The sequence below is a fragment of the Ascaphus truei genome, chromosome 1 (assembly GCF_040206685.1).
Source record: "Ascaphus truei isolate aAscTru1 chromosome 1, aAscTru1.hap1, whole genome shotgun sequence".
Classification (NCBI taxonomy): Eukaryota; Metazoa; Chordata; class Amphibia; order Anura; family Ascaphidae; genus Ascaphus; species Ascaphus truei.
In genome coordinates this window covers 391,491,780-391,509,483 of record NC_134483.1, presented here as the reverse complement: position 1 = coordinate 391,509,483, position 17,704 = coordinate 391,491,780, and the positions used below count along the sequence as shown (strand labels likewise).

Below are 17,704 nucleotides of genomic sequence, written 5' to 3'. Positions count from 1 at the left end.
CTGCAATCTAAGTTCCTAAGACTTGGTGCCCCAGTCATTACCAAACCGCTTGCTTCCATAGTCAACTCTATTCTGTCTGCAGGCCACATCCCTAAGACCTGGAAAACTGCCAGAGTTGTCCCAATCTTCAAAAGTGGGGACAAAAACACTGTCTCAAACTATAGGCCAATCTCTCTTCTCCCAATACTATCCAAAGTCATGGAAAATGTGTTCACTCCCAATTAAGCGATTACTATACCAAGACAATTTTCCCTAGCCAATTCCAATCTGGCTTTCGCTCCAAACACTCCATGGTAACTACCCTGCTAAACGTTTGCGATTCAGTGTGGAATGGAACTGGGACAGCTTACTGGTGTAATATTCCTGGATTTTGCAAAGGCTTTTGATACTGTTGATCATGTTATCTTGCTAAACAAACTCCAGTGCTCTGGAATATGGAAGCATGCTTTAAACTAGTTTCATTCCTACCTATCAGGTAGATCCCAACATGTGTCCATCTCGGGCACTAACTCCAACCCTTTGGATATCACCTGTGGTGTTGCGCAAGGCTCTGTTCTGGGGCCCCTACTCTTCTCAGTTTTGATCAATGGTCTTCCTACAGCTTGTAAGGGCGCCTCAATACACATGTATGCGGATGACACAATCTTATACGCACACAGCCCTAGCCTCTCCGACCTTGGAGACGCACTCCAATCTGACTTTTTGAGACTTGAAATTTGGATTTCCCAAACAAGACTCACTGTGGTATTTGGGACTGAGGCTACATTTCTAAAGCTTCTAATGAACTCCAGATCAGAACAACTCAAATAATATCCTACCCCTGTTACTAGTTTCAAATATTTAGGCATATGGTTTGACTCACATTTAACATTTGGGTTGCACATTGATACACATAGGTGTTATAGAAAATTGCTCGCCTATTAAATAGAAAGTCCTAAAACGGTAGGTGCAAGGGAGGTAATACACATATGTTAGACAGAGTAAACAAAGAAGTTCAAAAGTACCCCTATATATGCACTCTAAACCAAGCGTATATATGTTTCTTAGGCCACAAGGAAAGAAGCCCTATACCAGAAACTAAAAACGAAAAGCGACGCAAAACAAAAAAGTTTTAATACATATTTAATTAATAACACTCAAATAGATAAAATATAGATGTTAACTAAAGCCCATGGAGGAGCAAATGGAGACCAGATGGGGATATAATATTGAAATAGGATATCTCAGTAGTAATAAATATCAGAGACTAACCCTATCTGCTCCAGCGTGTTAATTCAACATGTGATGCCCATAATGTTGACACATTGCCCATATACGTTCAGTGGCCTGCAATAGGCAATTGGATGATGGCAATACCAATATGTAATAATATACAATAAGCGAAGTTCTTTGTGGTCAAAACATCATTAATTCCTATGCAGTTAATACCACACTGTATTCCATACATGAGGTTTCATAGCCCTGTGCTGGTATCAAAGTATCATCTCTTTAAAAGGTATCCCTTTTAATGTTTGTATCCCTTCCCTTGTATACATATGAATATGCAAGCTGTAAACAGTGTAACAAACCAGTGATTACAAGTTACTGCTAGGTTGAAATAGGTTATGGCAAACCCAGAAGCCAACCAGTGTATACAATAGTAGCAAAGTGCAACTCAAGCAGCTGCTAAACTAGCAACATACAACGCTGCTTGTCGGCAGGAAGCCAGCAATGAGGCTCCTGACACAGAGGGTAGGAGAGGGGAAGGGAGGGAGAGCGGGTTACGGCGAACCCTAAAACAAACAAAGAAGGCATACGACTTGTATGGACATCTGGCACAGTTCACGCCGTCGCTCCTCCAGTGACGTCACCCTCGTGACGTCAGTAACACCCGACACGTGTTTCGCGCGTGTGACGCAGATCACCGTAATTGGGCTATACATTCCTACATACACATATACATGTTTTAGAATTTCTTAAAACAGACATTAAACCTTTTACTAAACAATGTGCACTAATTTTGGGTGCGTACTAATATAGATGAGGAATCTTAAACTATATATAAGTATTATACTATATGTCCATAACTATCAGTTATCTGACACAAACCCGGTCTGATAGGGTTAACATTGCAATTAGCAGAATAAAGGCAGATCTCACAAGCACTCATGGACCAATAGGGGTCCATGTCTCCCTATATATATCAGGCACAGAATCGGAAGGGCAGACTCCTCCCCCTGAAGAAGCGCGTCACACGCGCGAAACACATGTCGGGTGTTACTGACATCACGAGGGTGACGTCACTGGAGGAGCGACGGCGTGAACTGTGCCAGATGTCCATAGGGTCGTATGCCTTCTTTGTTTGTTTTAGGGTTCGCCGTAACCCGCTCTCCCTTCCCTCTCCTACCCTCTGTGTCAGGAGCCTCATTGCTGGCTTCCTGCCGACAAGCAGCGTTGTGTGTTGCTAGTTTAGCAGCTGCTTGAGTTGCACTTTGCTACTATTGTATACACTGGTTGGCTTCTGGGTTTGCCATAACCTATTTCAACCTAGCAGTAACTTGTAATCACTGGTTTGTTACACTGTTTACAGCTTGCATATTCATATGTATACAAGGGAAGGGATACAAACATTAAAAGGGATACCTTTTAAAGAGATGATACTTTGATACCAGCACATGGCTATGACACCCCATGTATGGAATACAGAGTGGTATTAACTGCATAGGAATTAATGATGTTTTGACCACAAAGAACTTTGCTTATTGTATATTATTACATATTGGTATTGCTATCATCCAATTGCCTATTGCAGGCCACTGAACGTATATGGGCAATGTGTCAACATTATGGGCATCACATGTTGAATTAACACGCTGGAGCAGATAGGGTTAGTTTCTGATATTTATTACTACTGAGATATCCTATTTCAATATTATATCCCCATCTGGTCTCCATTTGCTCCTCCATGGGCTTTAGTTAACATCTATATTTTATCTATTTGAGTGTTATTAATTAAATATGTATTAAAACTTTTTTGTTTTGCGTCGCTTTTCGTTTTTAGTTTCTGGTATAGGGATTCTTTCCTTGTGGCCTAAGAAACATATATACGCTTGGTTTAGAGTGCATATATAGGGGTACTTTTGAACTTCGTTGCACATTGATACCCTGATATCCAAAACCTATGCCAAACTAGGTGTACTTTATAAGAACAAATCCTCCTTAAGTCTGCTGGTCAAAAAGTTCATCGTACAGCGGATACTGATGCCAATTATAGACTATGGGGACATAGTATATGGCTTGGCACCCCAAACTCACCTTTGAAAACTTGATACCCTCTACAACTCAATATGCAGCTTTGTCCTCCAATGCAACTACAACACACACCAATGCGAACTGCTCAAAGAACTAGATTGGTCATCACTTGAGTCTAGGTGCAAATTTCATCTTTCCTGTCTTGCCTTCAAATACTTTCTGGGCAAACTACCCGTCTATCTGAACAAGCTCCTCACCCCTACCACATGCAGCAATTATCGTCTGAGATCTGACCCCAAAAGTATGTTCATGGTCCCAATGTTCAACAAAGTATCCACCGCTCTTTCTTCTCTTACCGTGCACCCCACAACTGGAACAATCTACCAGAGACTCTTACAGCCACCACCAGTCTAATTTCTTTCAAAACTAAAGCTGTCTCACATTTTAATCTAGTCTGTAACTGTTACATATGCCTATAATATACATTATCTTTAACTGTGCATGTGTCTTATAATGTATATAATGTAGAACCCTGTTCACTTAATGTAACAATGTACAGCTAAACCCCGTTATAACACGGTCCTCGGGGTCCACCCCGAGACCACCGCGTTACTAACGGGGTCGCGCTAATTTAAAAAAAAAAAATGGCCGCCGCATCAGTGCATATAGTATTTACCCCGCGGTCCCGGCTTCCCCCTGTCACCGCGTGACAGGAGATGGGAGGGGGGATGCCCCTCCGGCTTCCGCTTCCCCTGCCACCGCGTGACAGGAGATGGGAGGGGGGATTCCCCTCCGGTCCGGCTCCCCCTGCCACCGCGTGACAGGAGATGGGAGGGGGGATTCCCCTCCGGTCCGGCTCCCCCTGCCACCGCGTGACAGGAGATGGGAGGGGGGATTCCCCTCCGGTCCGGCTCCCCCTGCCACCGCGTGACAGGAGATGGGAGGGGGGATGCCCCTCCGGTCCGGCTCCCCCTGCCACCGCGGTACAGGAGATGGGAGGGGGGATTCCCCTCCGGTCCGGCTCCCCCTGCCACCGCATGACAGGAGATGGGAGGGGGGATTCCCCTCCGGTTCCGGCTCCCCCTGCCACCGCGGTACAGGAGATGGGAGGGGGGATTCCCCTCCGGTTCCGGCTCCCCCTGCCACCGCGTGACAGGAGATGGGAGGGGGGATTCCCCTCCGGTCCGGCTCCCCCCGCCACAGCACAGGACCCTCGCGCCGCAATACAGGGCCCCCTGGCCCTGCCGTAGCGCAGGGTCGTCCTGCCCTCCCGCGCTGCACCGGGCCATCCCACCAGCCCCCGCAGCATCGGGGGCCCCCGCAGCAGCCATCATCCCCCTCCACCGCAGCACCACCCCCACCCTGCAGCCACATGCCTCAAAAATCATCCCCAAGGTAAGGTAAGGCTGATTTATGTATAAGTGTAGTGTGTGTGTGTGTGTGTGTGTGTGTGTGTGTGTGTGTGTGTGTGTGTGTGTGTGTGTGTGTGTGTGTGTGTGTGTGTGTCAGTGTGAGCAGTGTGAGCAATGGTCAGTGTGTGCAGTGTGTGCAGTGTGAGCAATGAGCAGTGTGTGTGCAGTGTGTGTGCAGTGTGAGCAATGAGCAGTGTGTGTGCAGTGAGTGTGTGCAGTGTGTGCAGTGTGCAAAAAAAAATTAAAAAAAATTTAAATTTAAAATTTTTTTTTTTTTTTTTTTTTTTTTAAAAACGGGAGCCATGGGAAAACCGCGTTATAACCGAATCGCGGTATAGCGAGGCGCGTTATAACGGGGTTTAGCTGTTCTTGTAACCATGTATTTGTCATCATAACTCTATACCCAGGACATACTTGAAAACGAGAAGTAACTCTCAATGTATTACTTCCTGGTAAAACATTTTATAAATAAAATAAATAAATTAATTAAAGTATAGTAATCATGTCTTACTACTTCTTTCTGGTCTTGGTAGAGTTTTGGTCTTCTTGTTCTGGAACCCACTTTCATGGAGTGCTTTAAACCAGTCTCTCAATCGGTTGGCGATCTCCCTGAACTCTTGATCACTACATACTAAAAAAAAGAATCATACATTAGATGCATTATGTTAAGAAGAATAGGAAAGCTGAGGAGAAAATAATGACGATGCATAGCAACAAACATTCTGGTCAGTTTTACAAGTTGGATTAATAAAATTACAATCTTAAATCGATAAAAGATACATTACACATAAACAACTGCATGATAGCAAATTAATAAAACTACTGAAAACTGGCCAGTCAATGTGTATATTTTGCCATGCATAGAGATGTGCAAATGTAGTTTTGGCCATTGTTTGTGGTTATCTCCGACATTTTATGCTATGTTTATATTTCCCAGAAGTGCACACAATTATAATTTGGCTCAACATATTTTGCCAAATGACCACAAAAATGTCTCCACTTTTCCACAGAATTTCACAGAAATTACTGTAAAATGCAGCATATAGTGCATATTGTGACACGGAACATTACATTTTAATGTTTAGCAAATGTTTTTGTGAAGTTTAAAATATATATATTTTAATAAAAGCAACAATCCCACCAAATCGTAAATTGATTTTTTTACATACTGTAATTGGATTTGATGGGTTCACCACAGCTGAACTGCTCTATTGTCAGCTCTGTGGAGCCTCTGACCATTCTGAATTGCGGTGGAAGGTTTAAACTACAGAAGTGCCTCCATACCTCCCCCACCCCAATTCTAATGATGTAAAAAAAATCGAGAAGTCAGAATTACTGTTTTAAGTTCAAATTAAATAAATTGTGACAGGACAAATTTTATTAGACAGCCTAAATGTAATTGAATAACTTTGCAGACAGATATCTACAATGATCAGCAACACATGTTCTGCTCTGAAATTTTATGCTGTATGATAAATTATAAATGCCAAGTGAGTTTGTTTTACTCTTTTGCATATATTTTTGCTTTCATGAAGGAGTCATACTTTTTAGGTCTAATAATATTATAAAATGGTAAATCTTTTAATCAAACAGCATATGTAAACATATTAAGATATTATATATAGAACTATGTATAATTTATCTTTCTTTAAAGGAACCTCAGATTTATACATACTGTAGATACAAAATGTTTTTTCTGGCAACTCCCATTTTGATTTAGGAGGCTCTGAGTAATATTTGTTTTTTTTTATTTACACTTCAAACACATTTTCAAATAGAGAATGGTACTGTATTTGCCCATAGAGTAGACAGAAAAAGGCTTTTATAATACAAATAAAAAAAAAATGTAAAATGTACGCCTAATATCTAACTGATGTTTAAAATGAGGTCAAGCTTTCAGGACAATGTGCAGTATCATGACCTTATTTAGGCATTTGCAATGGAAGCTGATATGGTAAGATATATTTATACAGGGAACAATACACTGATAAACTGAACACATGTAAAACATAATGCAAATGGTTAGTGTCACACAGAAATGTCAGAAGGGAGTTTTGTACAGTACAATAGTTAGCATGGAAGTGTGAAATGTCTGAGAGTTTGGTACAGGGAGTCTCTCAGAAGTGCTCAGTGTCTGAGTAGTAGGTGTAAAAAGTGTTCAATGGAATAAAGTGAAAGGTAATGCATCACATAGCATATTAATAACATCTAAAACAGTGAGTGGTAGAATTCTTTCAAAGAGGATAATGTAACATAAATCCCTTATACAAGTTTAAGCTTGTACTGTATGTAGTGTGCCACATTTGTGCCCTATTTTAAATCCTCCTTTTTCTTTTGAAGTTTCCCTTTAATATGGTGACTCATATCTCTCTATCAGCAAGAAAAACAGTCTCACCAGTGGGAGAACACTTTTGCAGAACTGGTGATTACATTAAAGACATGAGAGTCACTATATTGAATGGAAACTTCAAAAGACAAAGACATAAAAACATGCTAATATAAACGCATGCCAAAATGTGCACTCTACAGGCAAAGCTTAAACCAGGATAAGGTATTCATGCCACAATTATCTTCTATGGAAGTATTTTACCACACATTTTTAAACTTTATTAATATGCAATGTTATCTATAAATGCTATGTTATGTACTGCATGCTGTGAGTGAATTTGAAATACACAACTGTAATATTTACTTAATAAAAGTACTTTTAACTGCTTTGCGGATTCAGCCTCAAAAACTTCTCAATATGTGCATCCATATTTGTAAAAATGGTGTGTTTTAGCTGTAATGGATTGTATGGTTATGTTAAACCTCCTTCAAAAAATAAGTAACGGAAACTTTTTACATTGAGAAGTACAGTAGTAGTTTAAGGGGTGTATTTAAAAAGCCTGAAGCGGCCGATTGCGGCTCCCATTTGCTTGATGGGAGTTTTCGTCTGATATGCTGCAATTGGCCACTTCAGGGCTTCTTGACTAAGCTCATAAATCCCGTCCACTACATTCTTCATAAAAATAGCGAATTCAGACTCTTCTATAAAGAAAATAAATATGTGAAATATTTTAAAAGTAGCCCTGTATACATTAAAAAATAAAGATAACAGAAACCTGTTACTACTCAGCTGATGTGAAATTAATCCTTTATATACATCTATATCCCTTGTTGTACTGTATATTAACAAATAAAATATCTGAGTGCTGCAATAACAAGTATGACAATAAACTAAATATATTTTTTAAAAATGCAACTGCTCCATTTCTACACAGCTAATGGCATTGCAGAAACAAGTACAATTCAACCCTCAGGCTCCCACTTGTTCTCCCAGTACATAAATAATATTTTCTTTCTCAAGTTGGTTATTCTGTCATTTGGTTTTCGCTGACATACTGTCATATTCTTTCTTATCTACAATGTTGGGATTTTCAGAACAAGTGAAATGAATTACAAGGTCTGTCAAGCTCATTTTAAAAATAAGTCTACATGATCTAGAACATTTTTAGCCGTTCTTAAATGATTTAAGATGCTTCAGTAACAGTGAAGCTTCTGTAAGCTTGTTTTTAAGTTTGGCTTTGCCATTGATTTGTGAATATCTATGTAGCCAAGTCCCCTGCCCCGGTGTGGGGAACTGGCCAACTGCTCGGCGGGACCGCGTGCGATCGGGGAGAAGTGGCGGTGGCCATTGTGGAGCTCGGTGCGCATGCGCATTGGCTGCAGAAGTGGCTGCCATCTTGGATTGACTGAAAAGGGCTTTATAGGACTACAAGTCACAGAAGGACCTGCAAGAAAGCGCGTGAGTGGCCATTTTGAATTAAGGATATCCTCCGCAGAACTAACGGGATATAGGCAGTCTGACGGAGGCATCCAAGGAAGAAGGTAGTGTCCAGAGAACAGTAGCTTTCTGGACTAGGCCTAGACCTTGCCCCCTAAGCCCCAGGTATGCCCTGCACCACTATAGCTCCATATTGATAGGGACCCTCCTCGCCTTAGTGATACTGCTGCTCTACTGCACCGTTGGACAGACATCCACGCGGCGGACTGCAGCATGGGACCCGGCTACACATGGCAGCACTGGAGAGGAATCCTTTTGCTGGAGATCACCACTTGGTCCCCTCCTTGGACAAGGTGTGAGGGGAATTGTTGGAGGCCCCACTACGTGTGATCTAATACAGCATCCTACCGTCAAAGGGCGTGCTGCTCGAAACACGTCAGAGTGCTTGATTTTGTGTTCCTCGCATACCATGGATTAAAGTATATATTTTTTAACCCATTTGCTGGTGTTTAGCCCCCATCCTTTTTACAGTTGTGCTCCGCTTTGATCCTTTGGATTACCTTCTCTACCGTCAATATAGCTTTGTCTGGCCTGTGATCAGGAAGGAACCCACCGTGCACCATCACTTCACAGGGGTAGCGCTACCTCGTATTTGGGTGTGGGATTGTTCTGTGGACACTGGGTGTTTAGGTGCCATGGGCACCCTCAGTACTTTGGGGGAAACACATTGGGGTGTTGGGTATTACAGCAGTGTATTATCATCTGTGTGTGTGTTATTGTTGAATTTCACTGTGTAAAGTAAAGATCAGTTATATTTATATGATGTAGTGTTATATTGTTATTGCGGATTGTACTGTGTCCTATGAGGAACCATCCTGCCCATGCTGGGATCCCTCATAGGTGGAGGCGCTGCACAGAAAGAGAGAGAGAGCTCACCCCAGGCTCCCAGAAGAGGAGGCTTAGGCCTCCTGTGAGCAGACAGGTACAGCAGCACACGTAGTCGCCCGCGGGTTTACTTTAGGCATAGGGAAAGGTGGCTACATCTATAAAATATGCAGTTGGTCACAAGTGCATCAGTAACTTTAGCATTTACATGTGATTATTTTAAATGTTCAAGTTAGAGTGCATTTTTTTTCATTCATTAACAATAAACCTGTATGTTAAATAACTTTTCGGAAAGCAATAAATTATTGTGGAAATAGTTTATAATATAACTACAGTCATTTGTGATGTGGATCAATCAAAAAGAAGGACAAATACTGTATACATTATTCTTGGAAAAACAAAAAATAATACAAAGACTCAGCATACATTACAACAGTGTTCTTATTTGGCAGTTTGGCTTTTATGGAATATGCAAACACAATTAAAATAAATGATAGCATATAACTCCAACATATAAACAAATATTTGCAGAATTTGTATTTAATTTTAATTGAAAGTATCAAAATACTCCTCCAATGAATGAACACAGCGTTAGTGAATTTTGATGTTCCACCCATAATAACTTCTCTTACTAACAATTGCTTGGTTCTACATACTGAAAATACAGCTAATTATATGACACTTACGGATGTTTAGTGCTTTATTGATTCTGTCTTTTTAAACTCACAGCAGTAGCATATTTGTCAGCACTAGTTTAAATACCTGATCTTAAATCATCTTGCAGTAATTTTATACCTATTAAGACTATAATTTTACTTCATAGACTGACAGATGAATATTTAATGGAAAAAGACAGACAGTAAAGGTTAAAGAAGGTTAGATAGTAATCAAAAATGCATACTTAATTAGATGTATCCCACTCCAAAACATGCCAAGAAGTGCTTCAGGTCCTACTTAATACCAATCAAAGGCAGTCCTGCTATAATAAGCAATTTTAGTAACCATTACAAGAATTAATATGGGGCAAAGTGAAATCATCAGCACAAAGGTTATTTTATCCTCCAATCATTCCAAATAATAAAAACGGACTTGTTAAAAAAAAAATCAACAAACTTCATTACAAAGGAAAGAATATAATAGCTCATCAACCAACACAAGTGTATTTCAGACGTATCCTATTAATGAATACTTAATACATGTGAAATGCAACCAATCAAGCCATACGGACAATACATCGGTGAAAATATAGATGTAGCCAACGTTATTGCACCCGCTGGCACGTGAGAGTTGCACAAATGCCGCATTACATGATGCAGCCGTGTCATTCCGATAACGTGTTAACATTTGTCACAATGAGACTGAATCTGGCCTTGTTGAATTGATATATAAGTTAGTATGTTTGAATGTAAAAAGTTTTTTTTTTTTTTTTTCTCTTAACTCTGTGCTGTTAATTGACCAAATGGAAAAAGCTGACTGATTGGGGAGGGGGAGGGTCATGTGATTTTTTTTTGTGTATAATAGTAACACCTCAGCTGCATTGGGCAGGAACTGCATTAGGCAGTGAGGCATTTAAAGTGAGCTTTTTAAGTGATAAAAACAGTTAGACTACAGTGTGACTGGGGACTGGATCTACTGCACACTCTTTTACTCAAGACAACAAACGGTAAGCTATTCAGATCACACTATGATCCCATGCTTGTTAGCCTGCATAGTTTAACCCCCCACCCCTTTACAACTTCTTTCACTGCAGCCTCTCCCAAAACTGACTGCACAAAACACTGAAACCCTGAATTGACCCTAGCATTGCAATGCAGCAAAACACTTGACAAGGTACAGGCCCACCCCTGCTGTTTTGTCTGCACACACTCACTCTGCTCACAACAGCTCCTTGCAGCACTGCCTACCTCTGGCATCATGAACCTGCTATGTCTTCTAACTTTTTTCTTTCTCCTGGCCTCATGGAGATGTTACTCCCTCTATCCACTACAAACTCCTCAATCCTGGCCCACACCCAACATCACCATACACCCTGGACTACTCAAAAGCCTTGCACTATCTACTGAATGTTGGTGGAGAACTCTAAAAACCAGCACACCAACCACTGCTTACTCTAATGGCAAACACCACAAATCTACAACTTGCAAACAACTAACCAAATTTCTACTCATACTATTACTCTCTCTAGCAGGTCATGTTGAAACTAACCCAGGTCCTCCCATCTCAGCTCTAACCCATGCCCCTGAGAATTCCACCTTTAAATTCCAAAAAAGGCTATCTGTCGCCCATATAAACATCCGGAGCCTGCTGCCCAAACTGGATGAACTAAGGGCATGGTGCCTTATGCATAAACCCAAAGCCATCGTTCTTACAGAAACATGGCTATCCTCTAAAACCCCTGATGCAAATATCGCCATTCAGGGATAATCCATTTTTCGGAGAGATAGGTCAAAGAGAGGAGGAGGGGTGTTATCTAATATTGCAGACACCTTACAATTTACACTGTTAAATTGCCCACCAAGTCCACCCTCTTTTGAAACTCTAGTTGGCAAAATCTGCCTCCCCTTTTCTAAGCCCATCTTGCTTGCTGGCATCTACCGCCCCCCTAAAGCCCCACTACAATCCTTGACTGATATCACCCAATTTCTTGGCTCCATTTCCTCTCTGAATGAGAAGAGTGAGCTGCTAGTTCTTGGGGATTTCAACTTCAATTGGCTTGACCCTAAAAACCACAAAATCCAGATACAACTCAAGTCACTTAACCTATCGCAACTCATTTCCCAACCCACACGGATAAACCTGAAGTCGCATAACCATTCCTTGCTAGACTGGATTCTCTCCTCAAACCCCAGCAGAATCCAATCCTCTGGCATCCTTCCTGATATTTTCAGTGACCATGCAATAGTATACTGTGTAAGGAAAATTAAACCGCCCCATTCAAGCCCTAAAGTTCTCCTCACTAGAACATTTAAAAACTTTAACCCACAACAGTTTCTGGATGACCTTACCAACTGCCCATGGCACAGAATCGATTTAATTCCCGACCCTGATTCTGCGCTCGACTATTTCCAATCCGAGTTCTTAAAACTCTGCGATACCCATGCTCCACTACGCAAAATAAGGGTACGGGGGGCCCACCTTCCATGGGTTACACCTGACCTTATAGCACTCTACCAGTTCAGGGATGCCTTGTGGAAAAGCTACAAAGTAACTGGCACTACCAAGGATCTCAATCACTACAGATGCATGCGGAACATGTGCACAAGGCAAACAAGGCATGCAAAAGCACAATATTACTCTGACAATCTCCACCAAAATACATCAAACCCAGCTAACTTCTGGAAGGTTATCAACAATATATTCCAGGCTCCTAACCATCAACAACCAAGTAATATCACTAAGGGGGATATTACTCTGACAAACCCCACTGACATTGCAAATGCATTCAATGATTACTTTGTGGGGTGTGCCACTAACTTATTAGCGAAACGCAGCACAAACCCCAAACCTGAATCTCATCCTGGGAGTACCCCTATAGTCCCATCCCCTCCCAACACTGCCCACAATTTTCAATTTAGCCCAGTATCTGAAGAGGAGATTACACAAGCGCTCCTCAAACTAAAACTAAGCAGCCAATGTGGACCCGACTTACTACAATCTAGGTTCCTACGACTTGGTGCCCCAGCCATTGCCAAACCAATTGCGTCCATAGTCAACTCTATCCTGTCTGCAGGCCATATCCCTAAGACCTGGAAAACTGCCAGAGTTGTCCCAATCTTCAAAAGTGGGGACAAAAACACTGTCTCAAACTACAGGCCAATCTCACTTCTCCCAATTCTATCCAAAGTTATGGAAAAACTCCCAATTAAGCGATTTCTACACCAAGACAAATTTCCCTAGCCAATTCCAGTCTGGGTTTCGTCCCAAACACTCCACCGTAACTACCCTGCTAAAAGTTTGCAATGAAATCCAGTGTGGAATGGAACGGGGACAACTCACTGGTGCAGTATTCCTAGATTTTGCAAAGGCTTTTGACACAGTTGATCATGTTATCCTGCTTAACAAACTCCAGAGCTCTGGAATAGGGAAACATGCTTTAAACTGGTTTCAGTCCTACCTATCAGGAAGATCCCAACATGTGTCCATCTCAGGCTCTAACTCCAACCCCCTGGATATCACCTGTGGTGTCCCGCAAGGCTCTGTTCTGGGGCCCCTACTCTTCTCAGTGTTCATTAATGATCTTCCCACAGCTTGTAAGGAAGCCTCAATACACATGTATGCAGATGACACAATCCTGTATGCACACAGCCATAGCCTCTCTGACCTTCAACACATACTTCAGTCTGACTTTTTGAGACTCAAAAACTGGATTTCCCAAAACAAACTGTTTTTAAACACTGACAAGACTGTAACAATGGTATTTGGGACCAAGACTACATTTGTAAAGCTTCCAGTGACTGAGCTCCTGATTAGAACCAACGCTAAAACCACCCTAAAACCTGTCACTAGTTTTAAATACCTGGGCTTATGGTTTGACTCCCACTTAACATTCGGGATGCACATTGATACCCTGACAACCAAGACCTATGCCAAACTAGGGGTACTTTACAGGAACAAATCCTCCCTAAGTCTCCTGGTCAGAAAGCGTATTGCACAGCAGATGCTAATGCCAATTATTGACTATGGAGACATAGTTTATGGCTCGGCTCCTCAAACCCACCTTAGCAAACTTGACACCCTCTACAATTCAATTTGTCGTTTTGTTCTCCAATGCAACTACAACACACATCACTGCGAAATGCTCAAAGAACTAGATTGGTCATCACTAGAGTCTAGGCGCAAAGTTCACCTTTCCTGTCTCACCCTCAAATACTTTCTGGGCAAGCTACCCAGCTACCTGAACAAGCTCCTCACCCCTACCACATGCAGTACCTATCACCTGAGATCAGACTCCAAAAGACTATTCATGGTCCCAAGGCTCAACAAAGTATCCGGACGTTCCTCCTTCTCCTTCCGTGCACCCCAAAACTGGAACAACCTACCAGAGACTCTCATATCCACCACCAGCTTAAGTTCTTTCAAATCTAAGGCTGTCTCACACTTTAATCTGGTCTGTAACTGTTTCATACGCTCATAATATATATTTTCTTTAACTGTGCATGCAATGTCTTGTATATAATGTATACCTTGTTCATTTATGTAACTGTACTTGTAACCATGTATTATTTTGTTTTACTCTGTGCCCAGGACATACTTGAAAACGAGAGGTAACTCTCAATGTATTACTTCCTGGTAAAATATTTTATAAATAAATAAATAAATAAATTACGGGATGCCATGGAAGCATCAGTACAAAGTAATGGGGGGCACTATCATTACTGTTCTGATTCCAAATATTTTTTGTGTTTTGTTGTACAGCAGTTCTAAAAAGATATTTGTGATTTAGATTTTTTTTTTTTAAATTATAGGTGTTTTTTTTAAACTTGACAGAAAAACCTATGGTGAGTAAAAAAGTGATAAAAACGCTACACCGTACAGTGTACACCAAATAAAAATACCACGTGTGAGCACATTCACATATACATCTATCTAGTTGATGTTCTGCGTGCTACAAATGGGGCTCGTGGAAGTTTACTGAATTCTGGTTTAGTGAAGTATTAACTGAACTGTGGTAATCTACTTAATTAAAACAAACATATATTGAGTAGTGTTATTATTTGCTGAAAACTGTTTTAAGATATTAAGGTTTATAATAGGGTGAATAATTTATGGACACCTTGTAAAAAAATTTGCATTCAAATTTGATTGGAAAATAGATTCCAAACTTTGACTTGAAGTTAGAATTGAACAGTGAATTCTGGAACTGCGTGCCTTGGAATTCTAATGGAATGCCAAGTCTGTGAAGTTCAGATTTTGAACATGTGAATTTGCCCATCAAACATTACTCATAAAGACTTCAACAATAACTAAGACTCATGTTACATTATAAATAGTTTTTAAATCCCTTATTTTTGTGCACAAGTAATTATATTGTCTACAATGCCAAGGTGATTTCACTCTGGTCCTTCTCTAAATATTTATTATCTACCTCCTCCTTTTCTTTCTTTTTTTTTAGTAATTGTACAGCTGCAGCGGCCATTATTCGAACACTCCACGCGTTGTATATCTCGGAATACCAATGTCATGGCGCGGGATCTCTTCCAACCTTCCCGCCTTAAGACACGAGTGTGGTGAGTGCAGAAAATTGCATTTTAGTGTTCGGGTTTTTAAACACCTGAAATTGACACAGTAGCACAGTACTGTACACATTGCAATTCATTCATTTCATTGCAACTAAAGAAACAGAATCCATGAAATGAAAACATCCGCTATAAGCGTGGGTGCCTGGGGCGATTGGCCGCGTTCATGCCGCATGAAGTACAGCAGAGCACACGAAATCGGCGCCGTGATTTGTTCAAATAACGGCCACTGCAGCTGTATTTATTTTTGTTTTAAAATGTAAACTACATCAAATCTATTTAATTGGCACAAACACATACATTTAAATCTATAAAATAAATTAAAGAATATGCATATGCAAATGTATTATTTAACAAATATTATTGTCATCATTGTAAAAAAAAACTTGTTTTCTTAGAGAAAAAAAAACCATTTGTACAAATATAAAATTGATTTGTTACTGCAATTTTTTTCTGGCTTTGCCTTTAATTTCACGTAAGCCCAAAATGCTTTGGATTTTGTTGAATAGTCTTAGATGTACAGTGTAGCATTTTCTCTTTTTTCCTGCAAACTCTTAAGAATATAAGAATATAAGCAAAATTGCAGTATAAATTGTATTTTTCCGGCAAAACTGGGAGTCCTGCTACATTTAGCCAAAACGGAAGTATATGAATGTTAATGTGACCTATTGCCACTTGCTTCTGTGTTGGTGTATGAAAGAGAGTGAGAGTGTTGTGGGTGGTGAGTGTTAGTGAGTGTTAGTGAGTGTTAGCAAGAGAGAGTATTGTAATTGAGAAAGTCATAGCAAGAGTTAGGCAAAGAGAGAAAATAAAAAGATATTATATGCAATTTTACTTATTTTTAATATTGAGAAGAGGAAGGGATGAGAGCAAAAGTACAGAAGGAGAGGACTGTGAGGCCGTTAGACTTTGGTATCCGGGACTTCCGGTTTAGAATTAGATTGTTCTGGGAGGATCAAATCACCACACCCACTGTTTCTACTACTACTAACACCCTAATAATAGAAGTGCCATTTCGGAAGCAGCAAGGTGAAAGTGAGGGAGGACATAATTCCCTTATTTTCCATAACCTTAGCACAGAGTACCTCCTTAAGCTCTATGTGCACGTTAGCCGAGGAAGAGAGGCAGTCTCCTCAACCTCCTTGTTCCAGCAGCATCTGAGTGGCAGTCAGAGTAAGGAACTGAGAGTGAGGCAATGTACAACACCCTGGAAGTGACTTAATCTGGTGACACTGTGGCTTCTGCTTGTGATATTGTGTTAGTTGAGGACAATGAATGTACAGAGAAGGGGGGCAGTTGAAGAAAAGCACAAGGTCAGACCACTTCTTGATTGGAGTAGTGTTTTGAGTCATAGATCTGGTGATAATGATGAGACAGTGAGATGGTGTCATGTGGGGAAACAAGCAGTGGCTCCCCTGTAAGAAGAGACCCCATGATCCTGGGTGTGGAAATGTTACCATTCTACTGTACCGCAGACAAAAAAGTCCATTGCAACCTCTGTAGTGCCACTATGTGTAGAAGTTGAAAATAGGCCCATCCTGAGCCCACTGTCTTGCACAGCAACCTGCAACCCAGGGAGACATGGTTACTAGTAGAGGCACCATCACCATAACTAGGAGCCATAGGCCTAGGGTTGCTCAGACTGGTGGTGCTACTTCACCAGTGCTTTCTCCACATTTCCCATCACCACCATCAGTAATAATGCTATCACAGCAGGGACTTGGATTGGCAGAACAGGTAGGCACTGGGAGTGGATGATGTAAGAAACCGGGAGTCTCGCCACCCTCGGCGCGCTCCCGCCTTACCTTCTGCGAACCCCATGGTTCCCGCTCCTGGCGGCACGTCCGCGGGCCCCGCACCTGCCCTAAGCAGCGCTACGCGCAGGTGCACAGTCAGCTCTCTGCCGAGAACGGAGGCGGAGGGTCCCGCCTCCGGATTGCGCTCGCGCACCAACGGTGCACGGTGCGTGCACGTGACGCATTCACAATGCACACAAGCTCTGCGTCAACAGACGCAATCAGCTGCATAACCAGCACCTGTCTCCTGCACCTCTGCCTATCCCTGCTCTCGCTGAGGACGTGCCTCTGCTCCGCCTCTCCTCCCATTGGTCCCTCACTTCCTTATATGCTCAGCTGTGCCATTGACACATCGACTGAGCATAGTTATTGTTAAGT

The 17,704-nt window shown here is 41.4% G+C and overlaps 1 protein-coding gene across 1 annotated transcript in view; it reads right to left on the bottom strand.

The window, feature by feature from the left end:
- The window catches only part of SPOCK3 (SPARC (osteonectin), cwcv and kazal like domains proteoglycan 3), a 419,107-nt gene that overhangs the window by 32,833 nt on the left and 368,570 nt on the right, over window positions 1–17,704 (bottom strand). Inside the window, exon 7 of the mRNA XM_075611960.1 lies at window positions 5,155–5,274. Within this exon, the coding sequence (XP_075468075.1) occupies window positions 5,155–5,274 (120 nt within the window). The remainder of the gene's footprint in view (window positions 1–5,154; window positions 5,275–17,704) is intronic.